At 55.1% G+C, this 26,989-nt stretch overlaps 1 protein-coding gene across 1 annotated transcript in view; it reads right to left on the bottom strand.

Moving 5' to 3' along the window:
• SLIT1 (slit guidance ligand 1) overlaps positions 1-26,989 on the bottom strand; it is a 212,069-nt gene that overhangs the window by 16,594 nt on the left and 168,486 nt on the right. Inside the window, exons 20-26 of the mRNA XM_013004184.2 lie at positions 22,533-22,699; positions 21,588-21,720; positions 18,565-18,633; positions 15,602-15,673; positions 13,164-13,235; positions 12,283-12,354; positions 1,715-1,878 (exon numbers count right to left, since the gene is read on the bottom strand). Coding sequence (XP_012859638.1) covers positions 1,715-1,878; positions 12,283-12,354; positions 13,164-13,235; positions 15,602-15,673; positions 18,565-18,633; positions 21,588-21,720; positions 22,533-22,699 — 749 coding nt within the window. The remainder of the gene's footprint in view (positions 1-1,714; positions 1,879-12,282; positions 12,355-13,163; positions 13,236-15,601; positions 15,674-18,564; positions 18,634-21,587; positions 21,721-22,532; positions 22,700-26,989) is intronic.

Raw genomic sequence — 26,989 nt, 5'->3', positions numbered from 1 at the left:
AGCATGCTTGGCTGAGGCCCCCAGGCCTGCACTGTCAGGCTGGGTGGGAAGCCCTTTCTGTCAAGATCTGCACCCTTCCCTGTAGTTCCCCAGGCCCCTGCTCATCCCCACTCCCGTTTCCAGACCCTTCTGTGTAAATGGGCCAGTGGACAGCTCCTGCCTCTCAGAGCTGGGGGGCCCGGGAGCAAAGCCCGCTCTTGCACGTGGGGTGGGTGGGGCTCCAGACGCTGGGCAGGCATCCTGCTGGCCCCGCGTGCCCATGTCTGCAGGGTGATGGGCCCTCCTTGACAGCTGTAGAGCCAGGGAAGTGTGCAGGGGCCGCCTGAGCTGTTGGGCCCGGCTGTGCAGCGGGCTCCATGCTGGTGTTGCGGTGGGGGGTGGGGGGTGGGGGGGTGGCGATTCCCCTCGACGCCGTTTCTCTCCAAGAAGGAAGCAGGAAGGAAGGCGTTGCCTCCTTCTCCAGACTTCTGGGCCCCACGCGGGTGCCTCCCAGGACTTGGAGCCGGCAGTTAAGCCCACAGGAGGCGGCACAGGAAAACCAGCCAGTTCTCCCACACGGCAACCTTCTGAGACTCCTGTGGGTGCCAGTTGCTAGTGGTGTTGATTCTGACCCAGGGCGACCTGAGCGTTACAGAAGCCCAGCTGGGGGGACCCAGTCTTTGGGCTGCAGGTCTGTCCAGAAGTGGCCCCCAGGCCTCTGCTTCCGGGGAGCCACAAGGTCGGTTCGAAACCCCACCTTTTGGCTGCCAGTTGCGCATGGGCTGTTTGCACCACCCAGGACTGGTCTGCGGACAGTGAGAAGCACCGCTCCCCGCACGGAGTCCCCTCAGGTGCATGTGGGGTGCTGTTTCGTGCGTGATCCGGGTGCTCGTTATGTGGGTGAACTCCGTTTGTAAAAGGTCTGCAAACCCACTCACTTAGGATCTATGTACTTTTCTGGGTGTGTATTATAAATCAATTACAAGTTTAAAAAAAAGCCACCTCTATTCTCACCAGCACCAACCCCACCTCCATTGAGTAAACAGTGAGCAAATGTTTAAACATAAATTGGCCAGCTACAGACAGCCAAGCCACAGACGGGGCCCATCAGAGCTGTTGCCCCTGTGGACAGCATCGGCACCGGGGGTGGCTGGGCCTCCTCATTAACCTGTGGCTGCCAGCTTCATTCCGGACAGCAGGCTAGACGCTTGTAGAGGGCAGGGGTTGTGGCCCCTGGCCTCCCACTTGCCCTCTGCACACAGGATAGGCCCTGGAGCTGTCCTGCTCTGCGCAGCCGGGCCTCCTGGGCCATCAGTGCACCCGTCAGCCCATTCCTGAACAAACATTTGCAGATGCTCCAGACGAGGCTCCATCACACCCAGGCTGGTGCTTCTGCAAATGTCAGGACAGGAGCGGGCCGGCTCCACCAGGGAGGGAGGCGTGCGCCTCAAGCTCATTGCAGGGCTCCTCCCCAGGGGAGGGCTGAGAGGCATGGCTGTTGTTCCTGTGGGACTTGCCCAGCTGTCGGGAAGGGCACAAGCCTGAGGACCTGCGGTTGGTTGCTGGCTGATGGGAAGGCACACTCCTGAAAGCAGCAGGTGCTTCCTTCCTGCCCTTCAATTACCTTCCGGGACACAGGAAGGTCGAGCAGGCCCCCCACCCTCCAGGGGTGGCCCAAGCCATAGGAATGGAGATGTAGCCCAGCTTTCCCAGCACCTCCCCTCCCCCCACTCACCTTGGCATTCAAACTTCTTAGCTGGCGTGGTGAGGAGCAGCTTGCCCTCCATGTCTTGGGGCCCAGCACAGCGGGCAATGCCTGGCTCCTTGTAGCCTGTCTTCACCCAGCCGGACAGCCAGCGAAGGTGGCAGTCACAGTACAGGGGGTTGGCTCCAATGGCCCTGGGACAGAGATCAGAGGACAGTAGGCACTGCAGCTTCAGCAGGCGCCTTCCCTGCTGGGCACTGAGGGTGCCAGGGCCTGGGGACCATCCTGACAGCTCTTGGCTCATGAGCACTCACTATGCTGCCTACGGGGTACCCTGGTTTCTGCCTGCCCAGCCAGCCCAGATCTCTGAGAATGGCCAGAGGCTGGCTCTGTGGAAGGCGAGCGGACTGTCTCTCCAGCATGAGTGGAGGTCCAGTCACGGGGAGGGGCTGTGTGTATGTGTGTGTGTGTGTGTCTGTCTGTCTGAGGGGGTGGGGGGTACTGCAGGTGTGTGTGTGTGTGTGTGTGTGTGTGTGTGTGTGTGTCTGAGGGGGTGGGGGTACTGCGCCCGCCTGATCCAGTGAATTCACATCGGCACCATCTCAAGGTCACACACGTGGTCTTACTGTGCATCCGGATGAGTCCGACTCACAGTGACCCTCTAGGACAGGGTAGAACTGTCCCTATGGCCTTGCTGAGCTGTCATCTTTATGGGGATGCTTAGTGGTGCAGTGGCTAAGCACTTAGCTGCCCACTGAGAGCATTTCTCCTGCTGGGGCGGGGGGTAGGGAGGGAACACAGCAGTCTGCTTCCATAAAGTTTTACTATAAAAAAAAAGCCGAACTCACGGCCATCGAGTCGCTGCCAACTCATGGCGGTCCCACAGGACCAGGTAGAAGTGTCCCGGTGGGTTTCTGAGACTGTCACTTCTCACGGGGAAAGCCTCACCTTGCTCCCCTGGAGAGGCTGGCAGTTTCAAACCACTGACCTTGTGCCTAGTATTGCCAACACACAGCCATGACATCACCAGGCCCTCTGATTAGAATTGACAAGCCCTGGGCAGAGCCTATGGGGCAGGCAGTTCACCTCTGTCCCACGGGGCTGCTATGAGTGGGGATTGGCCCCTCAGCCCTGAGTGTTCACTTTAGTTGTCATCCTGGTTGGGTCTTGGTGGGAGCAGATCGCCAGGTCTTGTCTCCCGTGGGGCCACTGGAGGTATCGGTTAGCAGGTGAGCACTTAACCACGGTGCCACCAGGTTCCTGATTGATCTTCCCCATCACCCTTGCCATCCTCATTGTCTTAGGGAGGAGGCCGAGGCTTAGCAAGGCTCCCACCACACCGAGCAAGAAGGGGATGTGAGAGATGAACCCGTGCTGCCGAGCTTACGCATGGGGCTGCTAACTGCAAGGCCAACAGTTCAAAACCACCAGCTGCTATGAGAGAGAAAGCTGGGGCTTTCTACTCCCAGAAAGAGTGACAGTCTCAGAGACGCACAGGGGCAGTTCCACCCTGCCCTGTGGGGTCGGGTGAGGGGGCATCGGCTGGAGGGCAGTGAGTTTTGCTGAGGCCAGAGCCTCAGGGCAGCGTCTCCAGAGCTGGAGTGCCCGGGAGAAGAGAACAGACATTTGCAGCTGCGATGAGCTGGCTGCTCTCACCAGTCAACACAGCTCAACCCCTCTCTGCTTTCCTCCACACCGCAGAGACCCAGGAGCCATTTGTCTGGGGTCAAGCGGTGGGTGGCTGAAGGGCCGCCCTTGGACCCAGACCCAGAGCTGCGGGGCCCTGCTGCCCGTGTGCTCATGGTTTTTGTTTTTTTTTCATTATTACGTGACCAAGAAATTAACCAGGTGCGTTCTCAAGGTACACAATCCCCTTTCCAAACCGCAGACAGACAGAGCAGCAATCCCCACCCGCAAGGCATTTTGAGTACACGAAATGCCACGGAATCTCACCCGTGTCCTCACCGAGCCTCACTCTCCCCTCGGTTCACAAAAGGGGGCAGTGGCTCGTCCTTGCCAGCACCCTAAGGAGGTGTGTGCCCCCTCACGTCCGCACCAGCCAACACTGTGTTCCTCCCTCTTACTGGTTTACTGAGCTGGCGGGCCAGCGCATCATCTGCTCCTGAAACCACCGTGGGAGACATGGAATCCAGCAAGACGTGGATCCAGGGGAAGAAGGGCTAGCATGCTTTGGTTCAGTAAACGTGAACATCGGTGCCTAGTGCCTGACAGTCACTATCAAAATTAATTTGGAAATGTAAGGATGTATAGATATAGCCGGGGAGATGGGTATGTATACATGTGATATGTATACATGCATTTGCGGACACCCATGCATTGGTACCCACAGAGGTATACATGATGATGTGAAACTTTACATCCTATTAATGAGCATTGTCTTATTTATGGAACAGCCCACAAGTTCCCTTGCCCTCCTGTTCCTGGGTGCAGCAGAGGAAGGCGTGGCTCCCCGAGCTGTCTGCACACAGCCTAACAGAACGGGCAGTGACTCTGTACACAAGTCCCAGAATGGCAGAGCTGACCACAGTGTGAGCTCTCTACAGAGACTCAACCAGACTTGGACTCTGGCTCCTAACACAGCTGCTGACTGCCCGGTGACCTTGAGCCCCCTCTGGGGGTCTCTCGATGATTCAAGAAGGCGTCTATGATCAGGGAGGATGGAAGATGAGCCCATCTCAGCTAAGAGGGGCCCGAGGGAATAGTGAGGCTCGGTAAGGAAAGCAGTTTCAACCTGGACATGAACGTCGTCCTTTCTGTCCTTTCTTGCCAACAGACAGAGGAGACACCTACCTCTTCCCACCAACTAGTCCCAGGACTCTCCAAGGCTGAGGAAGGTCGGAGTCTGGATTTATTTGTTGCAGTGCCATTGTGTTTAAAACACAAAGGCCTTTCAAAATAGCAGTGCTGTACCATTTTCTGGTATAGTGGAAACATTTCACATTCACGAGATCACCCTCTTAACGTACAACATGCAATGTAGGGAAGCCTACAGAGCCAGCAACTAGATCAATGGATCCTGGGGGGAGGGATGGGGTGTTACCACAGGGGAGGCGGGGAGGACAGGAAACGGTAATGGCCACGGAGGTAAGGATGGGGAAAACGTCCCCAAATTGTGGTGACGATAGCACAACTCTTTTTGATGAATTTGAAGCACTGCTTGATACGATAAGTGAATTATATGCCAATAAAAGTAAAACAACAAGAAAACCACATAAGGTTATGCCAAAAAAAAGTGCAGTGTAATGAAATTACGTCATTTAAAAGACAAATCCAGACTTTCCAATCTTTTCAATCACACCCTGCAGGAGATGGTCTAGGGATGAAGGCTGACGATGACTGGCTTCTTTGGGGATCAGAGTTCACTTAATGGAAAGGCCAAGAGCACGACATGCGAGGCTTCCACAAAGGTGGGGCCTTGGGTGTCTTGGGGGTCTTCACAAGGCCCTCCCCACTCCCATAAGCCCCTACAAAGTCCCACCTCAAATGCAAATCTCCCTCTCCCATGTTCGACAAGAAACACTGCAGGGCCGGAGTCACATGTAAAGCTGGTTAACCATTCTGGCTTGGCTGACATGAGTTCATTGTTTTCTGTCTAGCGTATACATTACCGCACACCTGAACCCAACATTTCAAGCTGTAACCGGACTTTGTTTCCCCCCTGCTTTTGGCCTAAGTGCCCTGCTCTTACCCTCTCAACTATACTACTAGTTCACGTTCACCTGGAGGTCGTGTTAGCCCACAGGGCACTACTGTGGATGCACTGGGAGGGTGGAGAGCTCCCGCCTACTGAAAGGAGGCAGGCAGACAGACACACACACACACACACACACACACACACACACACACACGTATCCCCAGCGTCATATGGGCAGGAGTGGTATTGCTCAAGGGAAGGAGATGTTCAAGATCTGATGGACGCTAATCCTGCTCATTGATCCCCAAGGACTGTGGGTTGAGCCCCACACCCAACCTCAGGATGGTGTTGACCTTTGGTACCACTGGAAAATAGTTGAGACAGTAGATGTTGATCTTGGGGCCTCATGGCCACCATCTCCAAGGACACCAGTGCCAGTCAGCAAAGCATTTGCCCAGACAGTGTCCCACGTCCTATTCTGGTGAGTAGTGACCGGGGGCTTAAAAGCTTGTGAGACGCCTTCTAAGATACAACTGCTGGTCTTTCCTTGTCCAAAGAACAGTGTGGGGTGGGGGTGGGGGTGGGGGTATTTAAGACTCATAGAAACAATTAGTCCAAAGGACCCAGGGACCACATGCACAGCAACTGCCACGACCCTGAGACCAGAACTAGACGGTGCCTGATGACCACGACTGGCGGCTCTGAAAGGGTTCGCCATAGAAGGTCCCGGATAGAGTGGCAGAAAAATGGTGGGAGGGAGCCCTGAGACTATGGCCCTCAGACCCCGGTCACGCCTGAAACGGAACTTCCCTCAGGGCTTTAGTGCGAGGTGATGAAAAGCTGCACAGAGCCGGTGACGATGGTTGTGAGGAAGGCTTTACTGGGAGCAGGGGTTGGCAGTCATCTCAGAGCGAGGGCAAACTTACCTGACAGTGAAGGGCAAAGACGAGCTGTCTGGAGGAGCTCTGGTGGCCCACATGGGTGACGTGTTGGCCTACTAAGTGCAAGATCAGCAGTTTGAAGCCACCAGGAGCCCCACTGGCTTTCTACTCCCATAAAGATGTTCAGTTTCCGAAACCTGCAGAGGCGGCTCTACTCTGTCCCGTGGGGTCCTTACGACCCAGAATTGACAAAGGCAGTGACTGGCGTTTGGATGAGTTGTCCTCACGTGCTACTCAGGGACTTATTGTCAGGTAGCCAGAACACAGAGAACTTTCTACTGGACCGAAGCTGCTCAAGGGCAGGCACCAAGAAGCAGTGCCTGACACTAGCAGGCAGCCCGTCAACAGCTGCCAAGCGAAGGCCCGCTTAGAAGCATGGCAAGTGCAAACCGCCGCACGTAAAAGCACAGCAAAGTGAAAGACGAAGGAATCACTCAGCACCCCACAGAGGCGCCTCACAGGATTCTAGCCCGTTCTCTTTCACTCTTGCGTACATCATTGAACGAGCCATCCTGTGGTCTTTCGTTTGCTTTTGCACCGAGTAAGAAGTGGACATGCCATCATGACCAACAACTTGCCGTCCAGTCTCAGGACAGGCCATTATTTGCTCAGTCATTCCATAGCCACTTAAAACCCCTAGATCCTGATGAGTCTGGAGATGCAGCCAGCAGAGGATGAGAGGCCCCAGAGCCAGATCATCGCAAAGAAGAACCGCAGCAGCGAATGGTCCCTCACGGAGCATCGGCATGGAGCAGATGCCCAGTAAGAATGCGTAGCTGGACGGACGGGGGTATGGACGGAGACTCAGCGGCTGAGGAAGGAACCAACTGCAGAGAACACAGCCGCAGAGAAACACCCCAGGTGCTGGGCCGCAGTCATCACACAACTATCATTGTGTGTTAGGCCCTTAAGAGGCCAGAGAAATCGCCTGGGCACAGGCGAGGACAGAGGTCTAAGGACAGGAATGAGTTGTCTGAGGCCCCACAGCAAGTTGAGGGCAAAACAGGACCTGCAGCCCTGATGCCTGATGCCTGGTCTGGAGTTCCAGGGCATGCAATGTGGCGGGGCTCCCAATATGCCACCCCCCACACACATACACACACACACACACACACACACACACACACACGGCTCCCAATATGATGCCACACCCTACACACACACACAAGGCTCCCAATATGCCACCCCCACCACCACACACACACACACACACACACACACACACACAGAGCCAGAAACCTCAGGGACAGGACAGAGGGCTTCTTAGGAACACCAGACAGGAGTTCTTGGCCCATTTGAAGGCAGGGGCCTGTCCTTCTTTCAGACTGCATGTAGACAGTAGCTCTGGAGGCGTAGGGGCTTATGGGTTGGGCTACTAAATGCAAGGTCAGCAGTTCAAATCAACGAGTTGCTCCTTGAGAGAAAGCTGAGGCTTCCTGCCCCCGTCAAGATGCAATCCCTGCCATGGAGTCAATGCCGACTCACAGCGACCTTATGGGACCAGGACTGCCCCTGCAAGTGTCTCAGCTGTAACTGTTTATGGGAGTAGAAAGCTCTGTTTTTCCCGAGGAGCAGCTGGAGGTTTCAAACTACTGACCTTTCGGATTGCAGCCCAACACATAACCACCATGCCACAGCCTTGGGAAGTCACATGGGACAGTTCTGCTCCATCCTGCAGGGTTGCCATGAGTCAGCATGGACAGGAGGGCAGTGCACTTCCGAGTTTGTGCCATTTTTTGCCAGTCCTTGACCCAGTGGAAGTGCTCAGGAACTTCTATGGGGTAGCTACAGCTGCTCAGAGATAAGAGATAGTGGTTGTGGGCCACGCATGTGTATTCCAGCAATATCACGCACATACCTGCAGGCACCTGAATACGAGTACCTTTTCCAGGCTACTGCCCATTTCAAGCCCTGGGTATAAGATGCAATTAATGAACACACCTGTGGCAGTTATACTTCATCTCCTGTCAACTTGAGGGAAGGGGTGGAGTCTAGCCTGTCGATCAGGTCATAGCCAACGGTGCCTCTGTGTGGGCATGGCCTTCTCCTGAGGATTCTGGGAACTCCGGTCTTCCTACCTGGAGGCAGGACACACTCTCTCTCTGCCTTCCCTTTCCTGATGTTGAGAACTTGGAGAGCTGGAGGAGCCACACGGAGACCCACGCCTTCACAGCCACTGCATCCGCAAGGCTTTGCACCCACCGGCCCGTGGCCTTCCTGCATTTGGCATCACTGCATGTGCTGCGTGAGTCTAAAGAGAAATTTCTGGACTAGTATTGGGCATATGGGCTAATATTGGACTTCGGGACTTGATCGGGACTGGGCTGGAATGTTTTCTCAATATACGATTGCTCTTGCATATAAAGCTCTTTCTTATACACATTTGAGTGTCTATGAATTTGTTTCTCTAGTCCACCCAGACTAACACACCACCCTGAGTAATGTCCGTGCCTTGTTCTGCGATTACAGCCAAACTGATCTTTATTTATTGTACTTTATTTCCTATTATTTGGATCTGGCTTCTGGCTGGAAGTCAGTCTGAATTTCTAGACAGGCATCAGCTCAAAATTTGATGTTTTCCGCTTTGTGTTTGTACAAGATATATGAGATTCGTGCACTTCCCATTGGTGGAGCTGGGGGGGGCTCTCTCTTTTGAACTGGAGACCAGCTCAGAATGTAACAAACCCCTCAGACTCCCTGTCAGCAAGTCAGTTCTGACTTATAGGGCAGGGGGGTTTGCCTCTCTCTTCACAGGAGTGGAAAGCCTCATCTTTCTCCCATGGAGCAGCTGGTAGTTTTGAACTGCTGACCTTGCAGTTAGGGCCCCAATGTGTAACCACCAGGCCTCCCAACCTAAGAATGTATAAAGGCTTGTCAAAAAGCAAAGGGGAGTAAAACATTATTCAGTTCTCGAAACCAGAGGGCACTTTACAAACAATGAATAGGCTTCACATGGGAATATTAGGGAGTATTCTGTTCTTATGGGAATGGAGGAAAGTAGCCAAGCGCCAATCACAAAAGGACAAGTACGGCACTACTGTTATAAGGGGGGGGAGGGGGAGAAAAGATAGACTTTGGAGATTGTCAACAGGGGGTGGGGTGGGAGGGGGGGCAATGACAAGGGAAGAGAATGGGCTAAGCCAGGGGTCGGCAAACGTTTGAGAATGAAGCACCAACCCTGTCCCTCGCTACAATGTAAAGATCATTTGAGAGCCCTAAATATATTTTTACAACAGATGCAATCACCATTATCTGAGTAATATCCTTTAGAATTTTTCAATCTTACTCCAGAGCCATATGTACGTACGGACCGAAAGAGCCGCCTACGAAAGAGCTGTCTATGGCTCTCTCGAGCCACAGCTGTGCTGACCCCCTGGGCTAGACTGGATGGGCATTCACTTGGGTGAAATGGGAGAAGAGATCGGGAGAAGGAAAATCAAGGAGTGGGTGAAGGGTAAATATCGGGGGTGGGTGATTAGTAGTTTATAAACGGTTGCATACAAACTAGATGATCCAACATGAAAAACCTTGCCTACTTCACGATAAATAAAAATTGTCATAAAAATAAGGGAAGCTGACTAAAGGCAAACAAACAAGCAGACAGTAGCCAGCTGCTCGTTTGAATGGCAGGCACCAAGAAGAGAAGCGGGGACCCAGTCCCTGGAAAGACACACCTGCTCTCGTGACGCGGCCCTAGCCCCGGATCCAGGAGGAGGCAAAGGGGCTAATTGATCCCAGAGCAGCAACCATCCCCACACCCAGCAGAGCCCTGGGCACCTGCTCTCAGGAGAGGAGCCACTGCTACCCCGTCCTCGGGATTCTTCAGGATGGCTGCTCGCAGACTTTGAACCCACAGCCCCAATGGCCAAGCACCCATGGAAACACGTCCCTGTGAACGGGAGCGGGGAGCAGGAAGCAACTCAGTCCCCGCCTGGCCTTTGTCCAGAGTCCCTGGTTCCAGCCAGGTGGATTCTCGCCTCCTCCCTCCCACTCAGCCGCCACGAGTCACCCTGGCTTTCTAGAAATTCTCTAGAACTTCATTCTCCTGCATCCCCTTCCACCTACAGAGTCCAAATGCCTTCTGAACAAGGCACACCACGCCCTTCCTCAACCAAATCCTCACGTGCCTCCCTGGACTCACTGTTTCCCGGGCCACACTCCTCATCCAACCCAACACCCTATGCGCGGCGGCAGACAGCAGAGCGATCTTCAGTACCCCATCTACATCCTTTCCTCCATGCCATTGGCACATGCTGTTCCCTCTGCCTCCAACGGCTTTCTCCACCTTCTTCAACTGGCAAACTCCCAAGGCTTCCTCAATCGCCTTGCTCTGGCGCCTCTTCCGAGATGCCCCTTCATTTGACTGTTCATTGTAATACCCCAGATGACCACAGAGGGCAGAATCCTTGTGTGAGAAACTACTTTAGTGCCTGACTACCTGTGGCAGGCAACTCAGGACATACTGATAGAGACCAGAGTATAGGCCAAACGAGGAGCTTTAGGATCAGAGAGACCGAAGTTCAACCTTCTCTCTGTTATTTCTTTACCTTCATGACCTCTCAAACCAGATCAAACTCACTACCACCAAGTCCATGCCAACTTCTAGCCACCCTATAGGGCTTGGTAGAACCGCCCCTGTGAGTTTCTGAGACGGTCACTATGTATGGGAGTAGAAAGCCCGCTCCCACAGAGCAGCTGGTGGTCTCAAACCATCGACCTTTTGGGAGGACTTGGAAAAGCTATTTAACTTCTTAGAACCTGAGGCTATAAAATGGAAATTATGAATCCAACGCCTTAGAACAGAACCCTCTACCCCTCCCAGTCCCATGACAGACATCACTAATCAATTGCTGTGCTGTTCCCATGGAGTCAGGCCAGGCCAGGCCTGGGATGGTGGTCAATGTGGTGTTCAAGGCAGACCTGCCGACCACGGAGCCGGCGCAGACCGCAAAACCCACTTCCCATCTCAAACATGCAGTGAACGCAGAGAGCATTCAATATCACAGTCGACTCAAGCAGACCATCCCCAGTGAGTGGAACCCATTAATATTTTATTTCCTCGGGTGTAAGGCGGTTTGATGCACCACTGACCTAATATGTGTTGGTGGAGGTGGAGAAACATTTCCACGCTGAACGTCCTCATCCTTTGCAAAGTGCATCCTGGTTTCAAATAAATTAAAATGTGGGCAAGGCGAGTCTCAGAGCAATCCCGTGAGATGGTCCAGTGAATGACCACCGGAAGAGGTGCCCGGCATTCTGAAAAGCGCTCTCACCTAAGGGTGTCTTCCCAACTCCACGCAAGCCCCTGGCTGCTGGAGTATCGAGCAGAGGCCCAGAGGAGCAGAGCCAGAGTTCATCAGCTGTTGATCGCTCTGCCAGCGGCATCAACAGCCCTCAGCAGAGGTGTCTGCCCTGTCCCCTGCCGAGCTTCCAGAAGGAGCGTGGTCCTGCCACAGCCTTTTCTAAGAGTCTCCCTGATGCTGCCGGCGGAATGGTTTGGGAGGCAACTCCAAGTCCAGTTACACTGGGGAATCCATTTCTAGAGCTCCCCCCGCCCCTGCCCCATCGTGTGTCAGGGTGCTGAGGTTGGATGTAAGAGCCCGGGCTTGAGAGTCAGAAGGCTCCGTCACCTACTGTCTATGTAACTTTGGCGAGCTTCTCAAACTTCTGGGGCCCGCCTCCTCTTGTGTAGAATGGGGGTAACTACCCACGGTGCCCAACTGTTGCGAGGATTGGATTCGTTCGTGTAGATGCAGTGCTTAGTGCCCAACAAATGGTTGTCACCGCTTTCACTGCTTGTGAAGAAACGTTCCCACACGCCATTGCGGGAGCTCACAAACCACTACCGGAGGGGCGAGGCCCCAAGAGGGAGCACCAAGGAAGCGCACAGGCAACGTTGCGAGAGAAAAGCAACAAGCTCTCAGGAGGAGGGGGGTCTTTCCCGGGATTCAAGTTCCGTTTAAATCCAAAGATGCTCAGAGAATTCAGCCAAAGGTACTTACAGGTGAGACAGGGAGGTCACATCAGCAAAGATGCCCTCTGGGAGGGTGGAGACATCGTTGCCGTGGAGGGACCTGAGCAGAGAAGAGGCCGTTGGAATCATTCCGGAGACGGAGATGTGAAAAACAGATGTAGAAAATGCTCAGTCCACTGCTGAGAGCGGGCTTGTCCTTCCGATCTCTCAGTCAATGACGAGGGAGAGGGCCCCAGCTTAGAGTCCCCGTCCTTCTAGCCACAGAGGAGGGAAGAAGGAAACCGCCCACAACCCAGGCAGACCACCCTGCCCTCAGCCCTTAGGGAGGACTCTGGGCTGGCAACCATCAGTATTTCCAGCACACTCTTTATATCAAAACGGAGTGTGCTTCCCTTAGTTCCTCCTTCAACCTTTCTGGTAAGGCGGTTAGTGCCACCAGCCGTAGGGTGCAGCTGGAAGAATGTCACCTTGTCTGGTTTGGGACCGAAAAAGGATTCATGCATGAATTCCTCAGAGCCACCACAACAGACATAACAGAAGGCTCTGGTCACAAGGCAACACCTTGCGGTGGGGGTTCTTAGGGGGGAAAAAAAGATTCACAAATCTCTTGCAAGCAAACACTGTCAACGTGAACAGAGGCCTCAAAATGAGGAGCTACCTTATCTTGGATGCTCCCTGCCCTCCCTGCAAATACAATGTGGGGAGACAGTCACCCCTACTTCTTAAATGCTTCTCCATCCATTACTCAGCTCCTGAAGGGGTTCTCATGAGAGAGCCCAGGTCTCCCACCTCAGGTCACCGCCTGGGCCATGTTGAGTCCCAGGAATGTGGAGGTTTCTGCCCTCCAGACAGGAGGGGGCCCTCCGTGGGGCAGATTCCCCTGAGGAATGGTGCTCTGGGGGTACTTACAGCAGACGCAGGGAGCGGAGCCCTTGGAAAGCCAGGGGTGGGATGCACTGGAGCGCGTTGTAGCTGAGGATCCTGCAGGAGGAGGAAAGGCCCACAGTTACTGCACCGGGGCTCTGCAGGTGGGCAACACAACACCCAGTCCCTGCGGTCCGGAGAGTAGCTTTGCTCAGCAGCCTCCTCCTGCTATCTGAGAAGGGACAGAGCTGTGGGCCCCACGCAGGCTGGAGGCTAACCGCCCGTCCAGCCATATCCTCTGGGGCATCGCCCCTCCCCTCTTTTTGCCAGTCAGTTCCTCCAACTGGAAGCAGTGACAGTAACAATGTCAATTATATAGGGCTCTTCAGGGGCCTGCATGAGACAACCCACCCCTTAGCCCCAAGCCTGGCCCTCAGAGAAGGGGCAGCATCCAGGGGTACTGGCAGGATCCCCTCTGAAGTCAGCCCAGAGGCCAGGGCCCCCTTGGGGGAGCTCACTCCCCATCCATCATTTCCAAACAGGAAGGAGGTCGGGCCTAGGTGATCATGTCACCCTTAGAGAAGTGTGATGGTGAGGAAGCGCCCCCCCCCCCAACCAACTGATCCCCATCTTCTGGATGAGGAACTGAGCATCTGTGAGTTGAGAGCATTTTCCTCAGGGTCACAGTTAATGAGACGCTAAGCTGAGACTTTAATCGGGCTTCTCGGTTCCCAGGGTCCAGGCTAAACCACGTTCCTAAAACACCCCAAACGAATAGCTGCATCAAGAGTGGACAGTGGCGAGGAAACGATGCCGGCAGGAATCCAGACTGGAGACAGTCCAACGTCCATCCACACAAGAAGGGGTACCCAGGCTGCGGTCAAGTTGTCGCCCAGAATCCGACTCGGCTATGCCGAGGCATAAAGTGCGGGCTCACGCCACCGGCCCGATGAACCTGGGAACAATTCTGCCGCAGGAAGGCGGCCAAGTGGGAAGAGTGTACCCCGCAGGACCCCATGAACGTTTAAGCGTCTAGCAAATGCCAACTCATCTATAGGGACAGAAAGTGGATCTGCGGCTGCTTGGGGGGAGGGCTGAGAGGGGCAGGAGGGAAGATTGCCAAGGGGCACAGGAAGCTCTTGATGGTGGGGATGGCTCCAGGGGGTGCACATATGCCAGGACGTACCAAGGTGTACCCTCTAAATGCGTGCAGCTCGCTGCCTGTCAGCTGTACCTCTCCTGAGACCTTTGAGGCTGGATAACCTTTTGTTGTGGGGGGGTGTCCTGGCTACGGTGGGATGTTCTGCGTGCGGCGTCTCTGGCATCGACCTGCTAGATGCCAGTATCCTGTCCCTGCCCCCCTAAGTTGTAACAACCCCCGATGCTTTAAGATCACCAAATGTCCTGGGGGCGGGTGAGGTAACCTCCCCACCTTCCCCAGAGAAACAGGACTTTAGACCAGGGAGACTTCACACATAGGCTCACTGGGACCCCAGGCGTCCCTCCAAAGCCAAGTTTCACCAGGGATAAGCAACCAAGCTTGCAGACTGTCAGGGAGACTTTGAAAAGCGAACCGGTTGACTAGTACATCAGTGGAGCGAGCATCTCATGGTCTCGGGCCCACACTCTGCTCCAGGGGCCTGGCTGGGGCAGGAATCTTTTCCTTTCTGGGTCACACTGCTTAGCCACATGGAAAGTCCTAGACTTCTCGGCACATGATCTGTTCAAGGGGATGCTGGGAAGGTGAATGAGATACATTTATAAGCATCAGGCAAGTTTATAAGTTAATATGGGTAATACTTTGTGACTCTCGCTGAGACAATCATGAACGCCAGCCTTCAACTGGCTTAGGAGAATGGACACAGACATGTTCAGAGAACCCCTGCTGACTCAAGTTCAACTGGAGACAGTTCAAAGAGCCATCAACAGTATTGACAGGCACAGACCACAGCTGCTCACGGCAGCATAATGCGTCTCAGAGATGACGTGTGAAGCAAAAGAAGACAAATATGAGTATGTGGTATGACTCCATTTCTAGAAGGTTCAAAAACGGCCAACACCAAACTAGCTTGTTTAGAAATGCCTAGGTCAAGGGCGACGCTGTAAGGAAAATCACGGAGCTGATCATCCTAAGGCAGAATGGGGGCCTTCTGGGGCCGGCGAGAAGCTTGAGGTGGGGCACAGGGAGGCGCCTGGGCTGCCGGCAGGTCTCTGGTTTCTGCAGACAGGGTTCTAGTGTTAGCTTTATGATCCTGGGTTACCCTGTGGGGTTTTATTCCTGGCCCACAATTTCCCTGCATGTGCTGCCCTCTTCACAGTTAGAAATGCTTTCAGAAAGACTTGCAGGCTTACAGGCTTAGGCACCCCTTGTCCGCGGGACGGGCGGGGTGGCCATGCACAGTAGCACTTACCACTTTCAATGTGTGCATCTTGTTGACTATTGGCCGAGGCCACCTCCCCTCACCCCCCACGCGGGGACTTACAGGGTGGTCAGCTGGCTCATGTTGGTGAAGGAAGAATTGCTTAAGGAGCTGATCTTGTTGTTACTCAGGTCCCTGAAAAAGACAAAGGTGTCACCTTTCAGAAAGAAAGACAACCGCGATCCTGGCTCCCTTTCAGCCACTGCTCTCCCCCTCCCCCGCTCCACCCTCCCCACCCAGCTGGGTGAGAGGCTCACTGGGCTTCCCTGGAGGAACCAGGCTACGGCCATGGGCCTCACTGTGCTTCTGGCCTCCCCCGAGCCTCCCAAGGCTCCCAGTCTCCATTTCTGCAGTCTCTATAGCTGCGAGCCCACGGTGCCTGGAGCCTGGCCCACGGCACTGCTCTGTGCAAGGGGCACAGCTACGAATCTAGTGGGGTCCTCTCGGCTCTCTCTGGCCAACACTCTAGGGAGGCTGGTTCATTAGTCCTCCGTTCATCCCTAGGATGGGGAGACAAAGGAAGACATGGGATTTCAGAGTGATTAAATAACGTATCCAGGACCGCGGGCTGGATCCAGAGTTCGCGTTTGGCACGGCTGACCAGGCTTCTGCGTCATCTCAAAACCCCTCTCTCCTGGATTGTTATCTTCCCCTTGTGCCCTCAGTTCCGGGTGGCGGATTCTCGCCCCCTCAGTCCTGCCCCTGCTTTTCTGAGGACCCCAAGTGGTGCAGCAGTGACATGGTGGGCTGCTAACCACAAGGTCAGCAGTTCGAATTCACCAGGAGGAAAGCAATGCTTTCTGCTCCCGTAAAGAGTTAGGGTCTCAGAAACTCACAAGGGCAGTTCTCCCCGGTCCTAAGGGGTCCCGGTGGGTCAGAATCAACTCCATGAGAGTCATTTTGGTTCTTTGGCTTGATCCAGTCCAGGTGTCCTGGGGTGAGGGTGGGGGTACTTCTGGCTTCCCTCACCATCCTGGACCAGGGCACCTGCCTCTGCCTTCCCATGAACACCTTCTCTACCTTCCGTCCTACAATCTGTCACACTCAAGTCCGAATCGTGGCCTCCACCCCCACCCTGCCTGCGTCCCGGTCCCAGTGGATTGTCCCAATCCAGAGCCACAGCCCGCCCCCCTGCCCCTCTCTCGTTCCACGCGGGCTGGGCTTGAGGTCTCACACGTGTGCCTCTGTCCAGGGCTCATATCTCTCCCCTGGTCTGTCAGCTATCCTGACCCTCATCTCTCCACCCGCAGCTCTGCCCGTTCCAGTGCGCCCTCCCCCTGGGTGGGAACCACAGCAATCTTTCTAGGACACAAATCTGAGTTCCCTTATGCCTGAGGGGTGACCTCCAGACTGACTCATTTGCCAGTGGCCTATCAGGGGCTCCATGGTCTGGCCCCGGCCTCTCCTCCTATTCCTCCCCCACACTTTCCCAGTTTTAGCTGCACCATTTCTTCACATTCTCCGAGCATATCACCCCTCGGTGGGAGCCCTGAGGGGTAGGGTTAGGCACTGGGCTGGGGGAACCCACAGGTCAGAAGTGGCAAACCATCAGCCAGCTCCACGGGGGAAGTCGGGGCTCTCTACCCCCACGAAGAGCACAGTGTTGGAAACCCACAGGAGGCAGTTCGACCCTGTCCTACAGGGTCCCTGTGAGTCGGACGGACTCGATGGCAGGGAGTTAGGTTTGGTCTGGGCCATAGCCCTGTGCCTCTGGCGATCTTGCTCCTTGCGGCCGGCCACCTGGGGAACACTCCCTTGTTTTTCAGGCCACGTCATCTGCTCCCACTCCTCTCCCTGCATCTCTCCGCCCCCGACCACAGCATTCCCAGGGGAAGGCCCAGGCCTGTGACTTAGGCGCTGCTATAGCTACTTCATTAATGGGGCTCTCGGTTCAATACATGCTTGTAAAATGAATCCGCGTCCCCTGGCTTCATGGCCTCTCAGTCAACATTCCTCTCAGGGACCACATTCCCAATCTTGGCACTGCTCTTTCAGAAACACTGACAGAGGGTGTGGAACAGTCCGTGTACTTTGTGGTCCTTCCCCATGGACGTCAGCCGCCACGAGGCAGCTTTCACGGGAAGGCCTGGCCCAACCTCAGGCCAGGGTGGGGCTTCCCCAGTGGGTTTCTGAGATTGTGACTCTTTTAAAATCATTTTATTGGGGGCTCTCGCAGTTATAACAATCCATACACTAAGGGTATCGAGCATATTTGTACATATGTTGCCATCATCATTTACCAAGCATTTTCTACTTGAGCCCTTGGTATCAGCTCCTTTTCCCCCTCCCTCCCCGACCCTTCCACCCTCATGAATCCTTGATCAATGATATATTGTTATCATTATTTCATGTCTTACACTGTCCGTTCTCTCCCTTCACCCACATTTGTTAGTCGTCCCCTTCGTGGGGTGTGTGTGTGTGTGTGTGTGTGTGTGTGTGTGTGCTATAAATCCAACCTTGTGGTAGGCTCCTCCTTTCTCCCCCTCCCCTTGTGATATCGCTACTCCCACTACTGTTTCCGAGACTGACTCTCAGTGGTAGCAGAAAGCCCCGCTTTCTCCCGGGGCACGGCTGGTGGTTCCAAACCAGTGGGCTTTGCAGCTAGCAGTCCACTGGGCACCACTATGCCACCAAACTCCATGCTCAATCATAGGTGCCACGGTTCGTATTTGGGCTGGGTGCCAAGTTGGGCTGAGAAACGTTTCCCACAACCCTACCCGTTTTGCCCTGGTATCTGCTTTTTCAAGGATGGCCGTCCTCAACAATGAGGGTCAACCTAGAGGGAGCTTGGGGAGATGGTAAGAGGGAAGCAGGCAGGAGAGACGAGAACAGTGCAATTCACAAGGATGGCCACTAGGTGGCAAAACAAGTCTACGCACAGATGTCCCCAGAGGCAGGTGGGCACTGCCCTGCAGTTGGGTCTGGAGAAAATCCCAGAAAAAGGCTGGACCGTACATAGCTAGATGCCAGTGGCCCTCATATCCCCTAAGGCATGTCCTGGATCCACAGGCAGGCCGGATACTCACACAAGCTGTAGGTACTTGAAGGTGGACAGCTGCCCCGGAACCAGTGTGAACTGGTTCCCGTCCAAATAGCTGCAGGAGAGAACAGAGTGAGGTTACCACACCCCTCTTCACCTGGGGCAGTGCCCGTGTGCCAGGAGCCCCTTCCCCTGCAGCCAGGGCCTTCTCCCTCAGCCCCCTCCTCACACAACCTGCCCGGAATCACTTATCAGAAGAGGAAACAGCTAAATCTTGGGGACCAATTGGGTCGGTGCCACTCAAAGAACTTGGTAAAAGCCACTGAGACGCTCGGTCCTTCTTGACTTCCTTCCCGCCTTCCATGTCTGGCCCTGCCCTGCCTGCCCTCTCCCTGTTGGCTCCTCTAGCTCCAAATCCGTCAATCTGCCAGTCACACTTATCAGGACCACCTGAAGGCTGATCATCTACAAGGCCCCCTCCCACCTGCCGGGCTGGGCGTGGGGCCTGTCCAGGGGAGCCCCAGACCAGCTTCCCCTGATCCCGTCAGCACCACAGTGCTTTCCCAGCCATCTGATTCAGAGCGCCTCGGCAGCCAGTCCCAGGCCCGGTGTCTTCCTCCCACAGGTACCTCTCGCATCACCCAGGTGCTCACTGTTGACCCCCGCCCCACCCAGCCTCCTGCAGCTAGCGGCCTTCTCAGGTCCCCCACCTGGGCCTCGCTGGAGCCCACTATACACACCACCACCCAACTCATCTCCCTTCAAGCCTAGCCCACCACAATGCCCCTCAGCCCAATGCTCGGTATTCTCCATGCTGACCCCACCCCGCCAGCTATCCCTGTCCCGTGACTGGAGGTTGCTAAGCTGTGACCCAAGTGCTAGGAGCGGAACCAGGATCCAGCTCCCCGCCACCCCACCCCAAGCAACTCAATTCCATCCCTCTCCCCAGCAAAACGGGAACCACCACCACCAGGCTTCTTACCCATTGCTCTGCAATCTAAAGTAAGCTTCTCTCCCCGCCACCCCCTCCTGCCCCCGTCTCATTTGATCCCCTTGACAGCCCTGTCAACCGCCCAGGGGAGCCTCAACGGACAGCTGAGGAGACCCAGGCCTGGGGAAATCAAGTGATTGTCCCAGCCTCTGAACGTCACCTTCCTCTGTCCCGTCCACGCCCACGCCCATATACCTAGGGCTGCCCAGGTGCTGAGAAGCTGTGGCGGCCCTGTGGGCGAGGCACTGGGCTGCTAATTGCAAGGTTGGTGGTTCGAACCCCTCAGTCACTCCCCAGTCGCAAGAGAGGCGGCTATCTGCTCTCGGAGAGCTTTGCAGTCTGGAGACCCTACGTAGGGGCACTGAGAGCTGGAATTGACTTGGTGGCAGGGCATGGGTGGCTCTGGCCCTGCCAAAGTGGAAACCAGGCCACATGGGGTTTGCAGAACGCTGAGAGGCCCGTGGACGGCAGGAAACAGACAAGTCTGTGCTGGAGGAAGCCCAGTCAGAAAGCACCTTGGAAATACGGGCAGCAAGGCTCCCTCTCTCACGTACTCGGACAAGTACCTAAGAGACCAATGCCCTAGAGCAGGAAGTCACACTCGCTGAACGAGTCAGCAAAAAAGAGGGAGGCTGTGGGTGAGCTGGAGGGACGCTGTTGGGGGCTGACAGTGCTTTGTGCTGGTGTTCACGCGGTCACCTTGGGCAAAGCTGACCCAGCAGCAGCGGGCAGGGCAGCCCCCCGCAGGAGGAGGGGCCAGTGTGCACATGCTTGTGACTACCAGGCCTCCTCACTCAGTCCCCAAAGGCCTGCAAACCAGAACTTTCTGTGCTCCCCACTGGAAGGAAGCACTCAGCTGGAGAGGCACGGGGGGTGGGGGGGGGAGGGGGTGTCAGTCCCCCAGCACACAGAGGAGTCAGGGGCCGAGGCCCCACTCGGGCGTATCAATCAACAGCCACACTCCACAAGAGCCTGGTTATCGAATTGTCCACGACTTCCGCAGCACAACACTCAGCACTGACAGGAGGTGGCCAGAGGGACCTGTTCACACACAGGGGTGGGGGGTAGGGGTGGGGAGGGCCGAGGGTGTGACCTTGAAAGGGCTAGACATTCATGCTCTCTGACCTGCTGTTCTGTCACAGGTGACTGACGGTAGTGGAAAATGGGAAACAACTGAAAAATCCAGCCAAGGGGGATCTGCTGAATGGATTACGGGCGATGCACCTTGATGGACAACAGGTGACCAAGGAGAGCTTTCCTGGGGGGAGGTGGGCATTGCTGCTCAGGAGATGAGGCCAAGGGAGGAAAGCAGCACTGTTTCTAACTTTAAAGGTAGCGTTGATTTGTTATGTTCGTTGAGGTGTGTATCTTTCCGAACTTTCCATGGCTCTATCTGGCTTGCTGTTGCTGGGCACTGGGCGGTCGGTCGACTTGTCTCCAGCTCCCACGTGGCGGGGGAGAACTGCCGCCAGAAGGTTTTCTTGACTGTCATCTTTATGGGAGGAGGTCTCGTGGCGCAGTGTTTAAGAGGTGGCCTGCTCACCACGAGGTCAGTAGTTCGAAACCACCAGCCACTCCACGGAAGAGAGAGGAGGCGTTCTACTCCCAGAAACAGTGACCGTCTCAGAAACTCACAGGGCCAGATCTACCCTGTCCTATAAGCCTATAAGGTCACTAGGAGTCAACATCCGCTCGTGGCAGTGAGCTTGGTTGTCGTTTTAAATCTTTATGGGAGCACATCTCCGGGTCTTTTTGCAGTGGCGCCTATGGGTGGATTTGAACTACCAACCTTTTGGTTAACAGCTGAGCACCAAGGCAGAGCTTAATTTAATGGGGTGAGCCTTGGCCGTGGGTTGCTGGGGCCTTCAAATGTCCCTGCAGAGGAGACTCAGGGAGAAGCCTTCTTGGAACCAGGGTTTTCTGCAAAGCCTTAGCCCCGAGCTCCTGCTCAGCTACTTGTTGCTCCTGGGGACTCACCACCTTGTGCTGTTGCCAGGGCTGCCCCCCTGGGGAAGTGCCCCTCCCTCTGTCATCCCAGGAACCCCCCCCCCCCAGGGGAGATCTCTGTGGCTACTCACAGCTCTGTGACATTCTTGGGGACACCCTTGGGGAGGGCACGGAGGTGCTTGTTACTGCAGCGCACCACGGTGTCCAGGCAGGTGCACTCCTGGGGGCACTGGGGGCGGGGCAGGCAGCCTGTCTCCTCTTGGCCTAGGGAGGAAGGCAGGAAGCTGGGCATCAGTGGGGGGGTGGGAGCACACACAAGCTTGCTGGCAACCAGGGGCCCCCCTCTGTGCTGTCAGAGCTGCAGACCCTCTCTGACCACACCTGGCCACTGGGCACTCCCCCCACCCTCCCCGTTTCTCCTTTGCTGTTTTCACCTGGGATCAGGGCCACGGCCCCCAGGACTTGTTTCCAGGTAAAAGCAGACTGGGGTGGGTCTCTCAGGGAGGAGGCCCGCAGGGAAGGGGGAGGGCAGCCTGCCATTGGGGGCCCACCCTGTCTGACATAACCTCGCTAACAAAGCACTAGAGGGGCGCCAAACCACCCCCTGGCATGCGAGCACCCCGGGGACTGAGACTTTGGGGTTTCCACCTTCTTCGGCTGTCGGTGCAGCGTCTAGATTGGTGGGCCCAGCATTCCCTAAAGGCAGGTTTTGAACAAACGAACAAATGACACCCTTCCCATTTCCCCCCACCGTGATCTAGCCCAGGGGAGGAGGTCCTCGGATTAGACGCTGTTGGCTGTGGTGGTCTCTGGAGGGATAGAGAAACCGTGATGTCCTGATGTCCGGGTCCTTCTCTTAGTCACACCTCTGCCACTTCAAAATGACAGGACTTGATCGTTCCAATCACAAGAAGATGCCTCCAGGCAGGGGGCGACCCAGAAGGAGGCGGGGCGGTCTCACCCATCCCTGCAGACCTCTCCACTCAGCTGCCGGTCAAGGGCACTGCCTACCCTGCCCCCTGACCAGCCCCACCCGGTTGACCCCATGGTGGCCGCCAGAGAGGCCCCCGAGTTACCTTCCTCACACCTGAAGTCTGGGAAGGCCACGTCCTGCAGGGGGATCTGCCGCAGGAAGTCTGGATGCTGGCATCGCGGGTTCCCGGTCACAATCTTCCTCTTCCGCAGCCAGTCCCCGAGCCAAGCCATCTGGCAGTTACAGTTGAAAGGGTTGGCCAGGAGGTTTCTGCAAAGGGCAGGTTGTTGGACTGTGGCTGGCTCCCTGCCGGCCGGTCTCGGATGTCCCAGCCAAGCTCCTGCCTGCCCGGAACAGTACTGCTGGCCACGCAACACCCCGCACTCTTCCCAAAGACGCAGCCAGAAAGACAGACTTCTGGAGTCCAGAGACAAGGCTCACTGACACCCTAAAGAGGTGACACGCGGGCGCCACTGAACACGGGGCCCAAGACCCGAGTGAGTCCTTTATCGGAACCACCCCGCAGGAGGCCCCTGCCACGGTGCTGCCCTGCTCAGCCACTCCCGGGACTCCTTCCTGACGGAGGGGCTGTCCAAACCGGTCTGCAAGAGCCACGCAAAGCAATGCTGCCTTCCAGTCAGCTCCCATGACTCTCCAAGGGATCGGCTTCCGACACTACACACAATTCCTGAGGGAAGGCCCTCGTGGGACCACAACAACGATCCAAGGGATGTCATCCGGTGGCACGGCAGGCTAGACACTTGGCTCTTAACTGCAAGGTTGGCGGTTCAGACTCGGGGAGGAAGATGGGGCTGTCTGTCTCGGAAAGATTCTGGTCTTGGAAGCCCCCTGCAGGGGCCACTGAGTTGGATTGGGCTCTCCTAAGCTCTAAACTGGGACGCTGAGGTGGTTAGTTTATTGTGCCAACCTGGCCGATAAACACAGGTGGGGTTAATTGAAAGTCAGATGCATAAATGGCTCAGTGAGCCTCGCCTTTCTAGTTCTTGGGCCTGCTTCAACTGGCAAGGCTCACTTCCTGCAAGACATCCCCAAGGAGAAGCCACATGGACCTACCCCCATGCAGCCCTGGGTGCTGGAGCAGCCGTGTGGAGACCCCTGCCAGCACTGAGATGCTTACACGTTCACTGACTCGGCTTTCCTCCAGCAGTGGGCGTCATTGTTTCTGTTTTGTGAGATGGAGGAGGACTTTGTGGATTAGTGTTGGGCATGTGGGTTAATGTTGGACTTGTGGGCTTGGGCAGCACTGGGTTGGGATGTTTTCTTGATGTGCACTTAACCTTTCTATAAAACTCTCTCTTATGCATGAGTTTCTGTGGATTTGTTTCTCTAAAGCCCCCAGACTGACACAGACATCTCAGGAACAGATGACAGGGCAGTGTAAGACGGCCTTCAGGTTCCTCCAGAGGCGAAACACAGAGTTACCATGTGGCCCGGCTGTTCTGATCCGAGGTCTGGCACTTAGCCGGGAGAATCAAAAACCTATGTAGACACCAGGCATTTTCACAGGGATGCTCACAGCAGCCTCATGGACAATAGCAACAACAAAAAAAAGAGACAAACCAAAGTCCACCAACTGATAAATGGCCTCGTGTACAAGATGTAGCCTACTCACACAACAGAATGCGTTTCCCTTTCCGTCACACAAAGGAATGACCTGCAGTTTCTTGCTCCAGCATGGAGACACCTTGAAAGCCCTGGGCGAAGGGAAGGAAGCCGGATACCGATGGACAGATATTATTTGATGCTATGGATATGAAACACCTCGTTAGACAGTAGATTGAAATTTGTCAGGGGATTCGGAGTGTGTGGGGTGACTATGTATGGGTCTGGAATTTCTTTCTGGAGTGAGGAAAATATCCGAGAATTAGATAACGGCGATGGTGGTACAAGTCTGTGAACAGAGGTCCGACTAATGCTCAACTCGTGCTCGCCCTTCCAGGCTGTGTGATGGTTGCCCTCCTTTTGAAATGCGTGAGCCAGTTCCCCCTCACAACGAGTCCTTCCTCTCGGGCAGCGTCACTCGCTACACCTGCAGCTTTTCAATCATTGAAAATGGTTAGAGCTGCTGCTTGCACTGAATCGAGCCCATTACCCAACCCATAAGGCTTTAATTTTAAAAAGAAAAAAACCAAAAACAGACCAAGGCTCTCCAGTAGCAAGACCACAAACCAAGAACACGCAGTGAAGAACGGAGGCAATCACGGGACAAAGTGGTGGCAGCGTGAGGTCTCAATCTAGCTCGAAGAAGCGGTCGATCGCTATCAGCCAGCACTCACAACCCTGGAGTCCAACTCTGGGAATATGCTGGTGGGGATGGGGCCTGGGGCCCCCCACATTGAAGAGGGGACCTTGGACTTGGAGCGCATCAACCGTTTGCCTTTACCGGATGGGTGTACATTCAGAGCCCCTCTGGTCAGCCCATAAGCCCTTGAGAAGAGCCAGAGAGGGATCCAGGAGGCCTCTACCTGCCCTACCGGACTGACTTGCCAACCCTCCAGTCAGGCCCACAACTCCCCTCGGCCTGAGGCAGGGCTGGGAGGATTAGGAAGCTGGCCTCTCTGTTGGCCTGAGTACCACCTGCCTCACAGGAGGGAGGGACAAGAGGATGGGCAGTGGGGACCAAGGTGTTCCTCTGTGGGAGTTACCTAATCTGTCTTTTTGAGATTTAAGAGTGAAGGGGTGGAGTTTAGTCTGCCAATCAGGTTGCAGCTTGATGACCTCATTTGGAGGAAATAGGAGATAAAAAGCTCACTGGAGGTGGGACACATGCTCACTCTCTGGGATACATTCCTGCAGACAAGGCACATGGGACCATGCTAGACCCCTGGAGCTGGAGGAGCCACGTGGAGACCCCTGCCAGTCCTGAGATGGTTCCACCGGCACTGGATCCACAAGACTTTCCACCCACTGGCCTGCAATCTTCCTACATGCGGCATCATTGCAGGGTTGTGTGAGTCTCTAGAGGAATTTATAGATTGGTATCAGACACATGGACTAATAACGGACTCGGGGACTTGATCTGGACTGGGATGGGACGTTTTCTCAATATTCAATTGCTTTTGTATATAAAGCTCTTTCTTACACACATATGAGGGTCGATGAATTTGTTTCTCTGGTCTACCCAGACTGACACACACCCTCTGTCTGTCCTGCCCTGAAGAAGTCATGAAGGTCTAAGTCAGACTTCCTCCCAAGCCTCTTGTTCTCCTTCCTCCTCCAGCCTGCCCCGTGGGCTGCTCTCGGACTGTGGGGCTGCTTTCAAAATTAGGCTCTTCCTTCAGGGCTGAAGTTTGTATCCTGTCTCCAGGGAGAATCAGAAAAAGCAGCTCGTGTTTGCAGCATGTAGTAGCTTCTGGTTGCTGCTGTCACACACTACCACAGACCCGGTGGCCTAAAGCAACACAGATGTGTTATCTCATGGTTCCAGAGTTTCCAATTCTAAAACGGCTTGCCGGACTAAAATCAAGGCTATGTTCCTTTCGGGTGCTCCCGGTCCTTGGCTCGTGCCCCCAATCTCCGTCTTCAAAGGCCAGCCACAGCCAGTAGATTCTTTCCCACTCCGTCTCCTTCTGATTCTGTGTCTTCTGCCCCTTCCACGTTGAAGGAATGAAGCATCTTTGGGAAGCCGTGGGTCTGCCTTCCTCACAGAGTCACCACAAAAGCAGTGTGGGTGGTTCTGCTGCTACAGTAGCGACAACTATTAGTAGGAGGAGGAGGAGGAGGAGGAGAGCAGGGACTACAGACTGGACACGCTCCGTGCCAGGATCTGTGTGCACAGTCATGTCACCCACAAAGAGGCCGGGAATTATTTTCAGCCTCCCTTCACAGATGAAGGAAACGGGAGCTCAGAGAGGTAAAGACACGTGTTTGACCAACAAGACAAAACAAAAGCCCAGCGTAAAAACAACAAACGCTGGAGAGGGTGTGGAGAGACCGGAGTCCTCCCACACTGCTGGTGGACCCGTAGAGATGAACCACCATTGAGGAAAGCACACGGGGATGCCTCCAACTCCTGGCAACAGAAATGCCATACGAGCCGGGTAGACGCGCTGTAGAAGTAAGAGACAACCCGAACGGACATCCATGCTCCGCCATGTTCACTGATGACCTCATCTGGAGGCTGTTCCTAATAGCCAACTGCCCATCGGTAGAAGGATAGATAAAGCAACTTCGGTGCATGCTCACAATAGAAGACTATGCATCACTGAAATAGGATGAGGCCATGAAGCGCCGTAGGCTCAAGCGACAAACCTAAGAACACAAGACAGCACCGCGGCGGCAGTGTTTCCATCTATGGTAACAAGGTCGCTGTGAGTCGGAATGGACTGGACGGCACCGAGCACTAGCCAACCACTAGGCACCTCGTGGCCTGGCGCTCATTATGCTGAGTGAAGTGAGTCAGTCACAGGAGGGCAAGTATTGTGGGAGTCCACTACTGTAGGCAAGTACTGTGGGAGTCCACTACTGTAGGCAAGTATTGTGGGAGTCCACTACTGTAGGCAAGTATTGTGGGAGTCCACTACTGTAGGCAAGTATTGT

Source organism: Echinops telfairi, unplaced genomic scaffold, assembly GCF_000313985.2.
Source record: "Echinops telfairi isolate 266 unplaced genomic scaffold, ASM31398v2 ScPeMD7_70;HRSCAF=299, whole genome shotgun sequence".
Classification (NCBI taxonomy): domain Eukaryota; kingdom Metazoa; phylum Chordata; class Mammalia; order Afrosoricida; family Tenrecidae; genus Echinops; species Echinops telfairi.
This window is presented reverse-complemented; position numbering and strand designations above follow the sequence as displayed.